At 38.0% G+C, this 10,790-nt stretch overlaps 1 protein-coding gene across 1 annotated transcript; it reads right to left on the bottom strand.

The window, feature by feature from the left end:
• Positions 1–428: 428 nt before the first annotated feature.
• On the bottom strand, positions 429–4,140 carry LOC137934950 (uncharacterized). Its single transcript, XM_068779552.1, has 7 exons — positions 3,910–4,140; positions 3,704–3,805; positions 3,502–3,616; positions 2,656–2,771; positions 2,227–2,415; positions 1,669–1,814; positions 429–818 (listed from the first exon to the last, which is right to left on the bottom strand). Exons 1-7 carry the CDS (start codon positions 4,029–4,031, stop codon positions 637–639), a joined length of 972 nt encoding a protein of 323 aa, XP_068635653.1. The 5' UTR covers positions 4,032–4,140; the 3' UTR covers positions 429–636.
• Between the last annotated feature and the right edge of the window lie 6,650 nt (positions 4,141–10,790).

A 10,790-nucleotide genomic window follows, 5' to 3' on the forward strand; every position in this document is an offset into this window, starting at 1 on the left:
ATAGAGAACATAAGTTATTTGGTGAAATGGGTGTCGCTCTTACTTTTACCAATCAATAATCTAAGCTTTACCCTTATTTTAGAACACGTTCGGGTATTTCAAAAACCCGCCCTAAATGCAACCCACAGCACCCTGTGACAGAGAGGGGTCGGAGATTTTAATTAATTTTTCCCTGGGGAAGCTTAGAATTTTAAATTACAGAATCTCTTAGTTCATGCTTTTCTCTCATATCCGTCATATATTTTCCTGTGGGAGGAATACCTACCACATCCGAAACATGTCTGAATCTAAATCTACCGTTCGCTGTATCAACAAAGAGCAAAAGATAAATTGCACAATGTAAAAGAAGTCGCCCATATTTTATAAGGCAAATCAATCAGATCAACTGTAACTAATAGCAATAACAAACGGGAAATAAACGGGTAAAAGAAACCAAAGCACAGAATTTTTTGAGCCCCAATAACTTACATATAATGTGGCACTGCTTCTTCTGTTTTTTTTTTTACAGTTTTGTTTGCATTCTGTAGGTACATATATTACATATCTTAAAATGCTAAAGAGTAACAAACATGGGGGTTTCTAACAAGAGCTGCTTGTTTGCCTTTGAAATTTGAGTGCTGTTTGTTTTACAATTTATTAAGTACTCAGAGTCATTGAGACAAAAGAAGACAGTTTAATTTTTTGGGGTTTTTTTGAATCAATAGGCTGAAATAGAACCTCAGTGTTCGATCTAACTGTTGCGTCCTTCCAATCTAGAGTAGATGCCCCTTCAGTTCGATAATCACGGGGAGAATATAGTACATGAACTTCTGATCTGCCTGCACATTGGTTGAAGATAAATCAGAAAGCAACAATAATCCAGAGATTTGGAGCAAAACTACTAGTAGCACAGATTAATGAAACCAGTCACCGGTGCAGCTCTCTCCAGTGATCTTGTAATCATGTCAAACAGTTGAAGATTACAGTAAGAAATTTTTTAATTGCATTGTACTTCTTTAGACTATTGATCATAAAAAACAATTATATGCCCCAAAAATACCAGTGAGAGGGGAGAATCGGAACCAAGACCTCACATCTAGAAAGCCCCCAGATGAATATTGAGCCAGTCACCGGGTTCCTCATTGCATTGTAAAACCGACATTGGACGTCAAGTTTAATTTAGTCAAAGAAAGATAAACTGATACAACTTATTGAATAAAAACTAGCTCCCACATTGAGCGCATTGGTGGCATGGAAATTGGATTCAGTGATCAATGCATCCGCCAGGGGTAAAGAACAGAGTTTCTGGCAGGCCCCTTGATAAGATCATGATGATTAAATAATGGTAAAAGAAACGGGCAACTAATAATGGCAAAAGTCACAGCAACTAATAATCTCAAGCTCAGGTTATAACATCTGAAATACAATTGTACATTCTGCGACCAGTTAGATGGTTTCATCATGACATGCTTACTACATGACACCATAATCAGGAAGGCATTAATAGATTTTTATAAGAAGCTCTGCAATACGTTTTTTTTTTTTTTTTTTGAAAAAGCATCTCTGCAATACGTCCATATTGATGGATAGCTATTTATCTAGTTTCTTTCTTGAAGCAGGTTTATCAATCATTTCATTCTAGGATGTCTACTTTAGCAGGATATGCATACAAAATTTTGGCAATTTTACCTAGAACTCCAAAAATTGATGACTTCTGGATCGTCAACTGACTGACTTTTGATCTTCTCACATCTCTCAGGGCTTGTATATCCTCTCGTGCTCCCTTAAAATCTGAGAATTCTCCAAGAATGGTTCGATCACCTTTAAGCTCCAGCCTGCGCAGTGAAATAAAAGAAGATTAATCAGATATTTGATCTTAGAAAGAAAATTATAGACAAAACAGGGATGAAATTTCTCTTCTTCTATCCGTTTCACTTTCTTCAAAAATTTGGTATGACCACCAAAGCTGGACAACTTATGGATTGCTTTTCACAATGGCACTGATGAGATAGGAATAGAATATGTCAACACAACCATAATCACTAGTTCGGTATGTTTGACATAGAGGAAAACACAAATTACTATCAAGCTTTGCAATGGATCTACACACAGTCCTTTATGGAGATCAAAAAGCTTCCGAGACAATAGTAAACCTTAATGTAGTCTTAGTTAAGCAAAGATCATAATAGGTGCTGAGATTATCTATCACAACAAAGTTCATAACCGAATTGCATGAAAAACACCAACCTATCCCACATTGGTGCAGTTCTGAGAATGAAATCAAGCTGCTGAAAAATACCATCATGTATCTCACTTTTTCCACCTCGAAAAGTTTCTTTAATCCAATTAGAAAACCCACTTCTTGGTTCAGGCCTAAGTTCCATCCATTTATCTGAGGTGATAACTTCAGGAAGTTCAGTTATATCATCTATTGGTCTACAAGAAATAGACACAGAACATTAAACAATACCAACAAAGTGTACTGAGAACACAAAAATATACTTAACAACACTGAACTATAATAAAACCTGCATAAAGTGCAAATGAAAAAATCTTACAAAAATAAAACCCAAGAAAACTGAATTTCGATTAGAATGAATTTGTTTACATTTTTTTCTTTGGTAACTGAATTTGTTCGCACTTAATGAAATAACCTATTAGATATCAGATATAGACCTGCAAGCTGGACTTGGAAGAACAACTCTAGGGATCAAATATCCCTCAGGTAGATTTAATCCCCTTTGTTCGAGATATGATTCCAGAATGGCAACTTGTCTTTTGGTTTCCACCACCTGAGGTACAAAATGAAGATCTAGTGAGATGTCATGGTGATAGTCCAGATACATGAGGTATCAAAATCCAAGAATCGTAACTTAAGCTTACAGTTTTTTTTTTCCCTCGCAATATAAGGTTAAGCATTTGACTTATTTTATGTGTTCATTATTGTAGTTTCCGAGGAAATTTGACTCTTAGAATAACAACAACAACAAAAAATGGATATATCATAAGAGCTTCCATGGAAACCTTTCTAGGAGCTCTAAGATTCTTTTGTCCTTGAAATCCTTCATCAAACTAACAAAGGAAATAAGTTTTCTTCTCGACTTAAGGAAGCGCCTCAGAATGTGTTTAGCTCTTTACAGTTCTGCCCATGATCAGATTAGGAAGCACCATACCCTCAACCATGAATAGCTTTAGAAAATTACTTCTCTTAAAAGTGATGTCAACTTCTCTTATAGTGATATCGATATGAAAGATTAACAGTGTCAGACAGTGAAACAGAACGTTGGGTTTATACTTCAGATGAAGTATAAATATGAAGAAATCATACAATCCAGTAATCCTTGCGATTCTGATTTATGGATACAATAGCTGATCATAATTTTCACCTCATAATTATGAGAAGGTGTAGTTGTCATGACGTTTTCATGACGAAAATAACATCAAAACCATCAGCATAGGCATAAAACAGAACAAGTCAATCAACAGACAGCAGAGTAAAATAGCTCTTCAAGATAAACTTACCGGATCAGGATGCCTCACTGCCCTGAGTTTTTTCCTATCTTTGCAAACCCAGCTGCCAGTAGTGTCCATCTCAACAGATCCCAAAAAATTTCTAACTGCGATAACTATCGCCACCCTAAACAAGAGTCCTCTAGCGAATCAACTTTTTTTCTGGAGTCAAGCCACATAATATTTAAGTCAAGAAATATAAAGGAAAACGTACCCTTTGGTAACGAGTACCATGTCGATAGTTTGCTTAGTACCACTATCGGCATCTGGAATTCGGAGGCCGACGTACACTTTCCCACCGCAGAGCTTTTCTATTCTACAAAATTTAAAGACAGAACACCGCTACTAGAATTCAACACCGATGGTTTCCAACCGCGCGTAACTAATCTAGTGCGAGAAAGAGAGATTGAAAGCTCTGACCTATTTGCCACATGGAAGATCACATCGGAGACACTCTTCTCGATGAACAACTCGTCGTCACCGGAAAATAGGTAGCGGAGACATCTAAGTGCTACCAAACCACAAAGAATCTGCAGCCACATGTTGACGACACAGAGAAAATCGACGGGCAGAGCTATGAGCAAAATTGAGGTTGTTCGCGTGGAAGACACGAAATAGAAGAACAGGGAAAGTATCCACTTCTGTGCTCGGGCCGAGAGAAACGGAGAAATAGGCCTTAACCGTTTACATCGCTAATCATCGACCCGGTTTCGAGTTTTATCTCGTGAGTCGAGCAACGGGAGGAAAAAATAGCCCGGTTCTCAAATGGGTTCAGTTTATACAAGGGAGGATCCTAAAATGATTAGCCAACTTAAAAAATTTATTTTATAACTAATGAACTCAAGATCTTTGTACTTACTAAGCTATTTGGGCCTTGGATGCAACTTGACATGGTATCAGAGTAGGTTCTGGACTCAGTCAACCCACAAAGTTAATGTAATCCTTTTTTGATCTATGATCTCTAGCAGTTTAGGTTTGTATATATTTTTTTTCCCTCTTTTCAGTCTCTATATTTATTGTTTGTTTTACGCTTTCACCTTAGCTTTTAATATTGCATATTATATATTGATGGAGTTTTATTCTGAGAATCATCTTCTTCTCTATTTTGTTTATTGTTGTCTCACTATTCTATTTTTGGGATTTTCTGGTTCATCGCTCTGTTCGGAAGCGCCATTGAGGAAGAAACTCTATTTTGGAAACTTGATCTTGATCTAATCACTGATTTTCCAGAAACTCCTCTGATTGCCAACTTTGGTTTATTATTGTCATCTTACGCTCTGCCAGATCATTACTAAAACTCCGAATTCTCTGCAAATCCGTATCATTGTCGTTGTTGCCTCTTCGGGATTTTCTACTATCTTCATAAATATTACTACATATAATTCTGAAACTCCTCCTTCGTCGGGTCGTCTATTTATTGGCATTAGATTCCAGAGATGTTTCTTATTTTGGAAAAATTATTCGCCATTAATGTTACTGCTTAACTGCTAATTTTTGGAAGTTATTTGCGGTCCTCTCCATACTGAGTTCATCACCAGCTTCATAGGAAGACGACTCAACTGTGTTTCTACTTCTACTCGTTAGGAGGAGAGGTTTTTGTTTCTGATCCGAAGTCACTCTCTGGTTTCCATAGTTATTTTGTTGTTGCTTCTTCGAGATATTACTATTGTTAATCTGAAAGATATCTCCTCTACTGGTTTTTGAAAACTCCTCTGCCATTCCATTCTGTCGAGATTCTTTTGGAAAGTTTCCTGCCGTGGTTGCCATTTTTGGAAGCTGCACTTCTGCTCTATTTGGCGTCGGGGAAGAAGACAATTGCCGATTTAATTTTTCCTAAGTTAGGAAAAATTAAACCAATGCTAGTTCTGCCCGAGTTTCGGACCAGACCCGCCCAAGTTCACTCAACGATGGTTTTGCTGACCCGAGCTTACTGGTTCCGCACCAATCTACCGAGTTAACTCGGGCTAACTCGGTCCAGTTTAACTCAGGTCCGGCTCAACCTGACTCGGCCCACTTATTTCCTGCCTCGGTTATATGGGTCCAGGTCACAAGGTTTATTTCTATTTTTCTTGCGACTTGGCTATATTGGTATGATATCTTACTTGATTGGACTCGGTTCTCTTTCTCCGGCTGGATTATTATCTTGGACTATTACTTAGTTCCAACATACTATTTTGTGCAACTTCCTTATTTACTGATGGACTCGCTGCGGACTATTTCATGTGTCCTTTAATCTTAAGGACTTCTATTATTTACTGGTTATCTGCTACTATACAACTGCACATGTGGTGCTCCATGTTATTTGGGCATTGGCCCATTTCAACTACTACTATTGTGTCTCTTTGTTTGAGACATTATTTCTAAATAAGAACTCCTCGGTTGCTTGCCTTGGGTTCATTATTTGTTGATTATTGTCGGCATTGGTTCACCTGATGCGGAATTTGAAGTTCTTAGAAAAATAAAGCACATGGTGACCTCAACATCTTATCTTCCTCTTTACCCATTACCCTTTGGCGGTCTTTCTCCTACCATCATTTATTTGATTCTCACTTACCGTTATTGGCCAATCTTTTTAAAGCATTGCTTTGGTTCGTCCCTTTTATTCATATGGGTGTTTTAAGTCCGTTGAGACTTTTTATATGTACACATGGGTCTTTTATTGTTGTCCTGTGAATAACAGACATTATCCACTTTAGAGATTATTATCACTATATTTGTTCGAAATCTTTTGAGTTTGGTTTCAACTTATGTTTTATCACCCATTTCTACCTTTGAGAGTTAGTGTTCGGTGTTGGGACACTGTGATGGAGGAGCTTATTACTACATCTATGTTATTTGGTTCAAGTTGAGATTACTGTCATTACCTCCCAGCTTGAGGGGGGAGAAGTAGAAGAAGAAGTACAAGAAAGAGATATTTTATTCCATATGTTGTGGTAATTTTAATGTGACAAAAATATTCAAGAAAGGGGAAACACAAAAGATTAATTTTTTGCATCTAAGAAGAAATTTTTGCAGCAAAAAAAATTGAAGACTAATAATCATTTTCATTGCAAGCTGAAGTTATAAACTCTAGCTTGAGGGGGAGTGTTGAAGAGAAGATATAAAAGCCTCTTACAGGACTCTCACAGTAAGAAGTCTCACATAGCCAGAACTTATATGGTGGAGTTTTACAGAAGTCTCATAGAATGAGGTCTCACAGAAGAGTCTCAGCTTAAAGGTATTTTAGTTATGTTAGTCTTCTATTTATGTTGAATTATTTAATTATGCCAGAACTTATCTTTAAGTGTTAAAGTTTGGGTGTAATTGGGATAGTGGTAGTTTAATTGTAATTAGACTCTATTACTTTCTTTTATTATAAATAGGGGTTCATGTACTCTGATTACATCAAGTCAATAAAGTTTTTCTCTTTTCCATAAATTCAACAGTATTCATCAAATTATACCAGACTAAGTATTTTCTATGCGATAGGAATACTAAGTAGGTATATGAGTAACCCAATAAAACTCATTGCAATGCTATTGAAAGACTTGTTAAATATTTGAAAGGTACCATTAACTATGAAATACACTATTTTGGGTTTCCTACTGTAGTAGAAGGGTGCAGTGATGCTAACTCGATCTAGAGGTTTTATATTTATACTATGTGGTGGAGCAATCGCTTAGAAATCTTCCATGCAAACCTTGATTATCAACTCTACAATGGAGAGTAAATTGATCACCTTAGATTTAGTTGGTGGAGAAATTGAATGACTTGGAGGTCTATTAGCAAACATTCCCATGATGGATAAACCAATTCCAACTATTTTGATTAATTACGATAATCGAGCAAGTATAATGAAAGTAAAGAAAAAAATCATAATTCAAAGTTGTCTAAGAGTATTTAACTTCAATATAAAATTTTAAGGAAGCTCACTTGAACTTAAGTTATAGCCTTTAGTTATGTTAAATTAGTGAAAAACTTGGCAAATCTTCTAACCAAGGGCTTGTCGAGAGGACAAGTATAAAATGCTTTGAGGGGAATGGGATTAAAACCTATTACTTGAGTCACTATTAGTGGCAACCCAACCAATCTGACTAGAGATCTCAAGACAAAGGTTCAATGGGAAAATAAGTTATACGAGTGACTAGTAGGAGCACTAAAATAAAGTGAACTGAATTCATGTCTCATCTCTATGAAGTGGCTGATCAATTGCACGATGTGATACCTAAATCATATTGTTGAATTTATGAAAAAGAGAAATGTACATGAACCTCTATTTATAATAGAAGAAGGTGGTAGAGTCTAATTACAATAAAACTACCTTCGTCCTAATTACACCCAAACTCTAACACTTAAAGATAAGTCCTAGAATAATTAAATAACTCAATATAAATTGAAGACGACATAACTCAAACTAGAATTCTTCTATGAGGATGTGACCCTAAGATAAAGATGCCAACTCGTAGCTATATTTGTGGGTCCCACTTGATCTTCTAACCAACTTGTAGTTATCTTTGTGAGTCCTTCTTGATCTTCCAACCAGCTTGTGGTTATCTTTGTGAGTCCCACTTGATCTTCCAACTTATGTGATAAGGATGCCACCTCTTACAATACTCTTAGATATGTGAGTCTTCCTTGGTCCTGTGGCCCATTTTACAATACTCTTAGATATGTGGGTCTTCCTTGGTCATGTGGTCCATCTTACAATACTCTTAGATATGTGGGCCTTCCTTGGTCATTTGGGCTTGGGCCCATCTTCTAACACTCCCCCTCAAGTTGGGGGTGAGGGAACATCATGAATTCCCAGTTTGCTGCAAATGATGTATAGGATCTTCTCGTATGAAATGGTAGTCCTCCATATCTTCCAACACTCCCCCTCATGCTGGTGGTTCTTCTATGAGGCTCAACTGGCATAAGATAAGTGATAGTAAAATCACTCCAAGCTGTATGACATTGCTCCATACACCAGTAGGTTGGAGCACACTCCTATATTCTATATGTAGTGGGTCTATACGCAATGCTCAGAAGTGTAATAAAACTCCTCCATCACCGTGTCCCTCCATAAGACAACGACTTTCAAGTGGTAAGAGTAATAAATGTCAATTAAAGGGGGTGGGGGTATAACATTGATGTAGTAATAAACTCTTCTACCATGGTGATGTAATAAGGTCGTTCATCACAGTGTCCCAACTCGGGCACCGACTCTTACAGTTTGAAATTAACGGTTAACATAGATGTAGTAATAAGTTTCTCCATCATAGTGTCCCAAGCGTAGCAACACTCATAAGGTTACAATAAGGGTTGGCCCAAAGATATTTTTGAGAGTCAAATAAAGGATGGTATGAGAAAGGATACTGAGGCCATCACTTCTTCAATAATAATATCTCATACAAAGAGACACAATAGTTACAGCTAAAATGGGTTTGGCCCATATAACACGAACCAAAATAATAAACCTTGTAAAAGGACCCATGAAATAATCCTATGCAAAAATTTCTTCTTAGATGCAAAAGTTTCATCTTTTGTGTTCCCCCTTTCTTGAATATTTTGGTCACATAAAACTTATCCATAACATATGGAATAAAATACCTCTTTCTTGTGTTAACCGAGATCTTTTCGGGAATGAGGGCCAATGACTCAACTAATGAACTGGTCTTCTCAGGGACGAAACACAACGCCACATGATTACAAATCCTCTTGCATGGAGACCTCTGAGGTCCATTGATGGTGGACGGAAGCACCACGACCTCCAAGGACTGACAGTACAGTCCCAATAGAGAGCCTCATGCCCTCTTGCTTCTTGTCTAGGACGACGATGAGGAGAAAGAAGGTGAAACATTGACAGGAATGCAAAATCTGCCTTCCCTCTCTTCTCTTTCTTATTTATAGTTAGGTTTACCAAAGATTACATATCAGCCCATGGGCCCACCACAATCCCACCCAGCCCATTAAGTTATGTACATAATACAACATACAACAAGCATAAGTGATACCTAACATACATCCCAAAATATCGTAACATCCCCCCTCAAATTGATGGTGGTGAGTCAACCAACAACAATTTGCCAACTAGAAAATTATGCCGTGGATGTGACAATGCTTTGGTGAAGATATCAGCCACTTGAAGATCCGAAGAAACGTATGGAAGAGATATTACCCGGCGCTCCAAAGTGTCGTGGATAGAGTGACAATCCACCTCAATGTGGTTGGTGCGCTCATGGAAAACAGGGTTGGCCGCAATCTGAATCGCACTTGTATTATCCGCATGAAGTGGTGTAACGGAGGTTTGAGGAAACTGGAGCATAGTAAGAAGGCCGCGGAGCCAGATAACTTCAGAACAAGTAGTAGACATGGCGCGATACTCAGCCTCGGTGGATGACTTGGACACCGGGTCTTGTTTCTTACATTTACAAGAAATCAACGCATCCCCTAAAAACATACACCAACTTGTAGTAGATCGATGGGTATATCCGGCCCAATCTGCATCACTGTAGGAAACCGGTCGTAGTGTGAAGCCTGTAGGAAATAATAACCCCCAAGTAGAAGAACCACACAGATAGCGGATGATGCGCCGAACCGCCTCAAGATGAAGGTGCCGATGTGATGACATAAACTGACTGACCTTATGCAAAACATAGGAGATATTCAGGCTAGTAGTAGTCAAGTATAAGAGACTCCCAACCAGTCACCGATAGATAGTAGGATCCTCAAGAAGTGTCCCTTCATTTTTCCTATATTTGACATTGACCTCCATAGGAGTAGCAACTGAAGATGTGTCCTCTAATCCAGCTAGAGAAATAAGATCTTGAGTATACTTATGCTTGTTTAAGAAAATACCATTGGGACGGCGATGTACCTCCAACCCTAAGAAGTACGTGAGGTGTCCAAGGTCCTTCATATGAAAAATGGCATGCAACACTTGCTGAAGCTTGGTAATCAGGCCTGAGTCAGTGCCAGTAATGATGATGTCATCCACATAAACCAAGAGAATGACAATGCCAGTGTCAGACTTATGATAAAATAGAGATGAATCATATTGACTTTGTGTAAACTTATGGAGAATAAGTGTGCTGTGAAACTTCTTAAACCAAACCCAAGGAGTTTGCTTCAGCCCATATAGCGGATGACGTAGCTTGCAAACATGATCAAACATGATCAGGAGATGAAGTAGTCATACCCATGGGGAGCTTCATGTAGACATCTTCTTGTAGGTCACCATGGAGAAAGACATTCTTCACATCCATCTGATGCAGTGGCCAGGACTGGGAGGTTGCAATGGCTAATATAGTGCGGACGGTGGTCAACTTGGCAACTGGAGCAAA

The sequence above is a fragment of the Aristolochia californica genome, unplaced genomic scaffold (genome assembly GCF_029961685.1).
Source record: "Aristolochia californica isolate CCGP_79_NKW_82.1479 unplaced genomic scaffold, dmAriCali1.0.hap1 SCAF_6, whole genome shotgun sequence".
Taxonomy (NCBI): Eukaryota; Viridiplantae; Streptophyta; class Magnoliopsida; order Piperales; family Aristolochiaceae; genus Aristolochia; species Aristolochia californica.

Coding starts and splice junctions, on each gene's coding strand:
- LOC137934950 (XM_068779552.1), bottom strand. CDS start 4,031: ATGTGGCTGCAGATTCTTTGTGGTTTGGTAGCACTTAGATGTCTCCGC. Junction 3,617..3,703: donor ATGGTACTCGTTACCAAAGG/GTACGTTTTCCT, acceptor ACTCTTGTTTAG/GGTGGCGATAGTTATCGCAG. Junction 1,815..2,226: donor ACTGCACCAATGTGGGATAG/GTTGGTGTTTTT, acceptor TTCACTGCGCAG/GCTGGAGCTTAAAGGTGATC.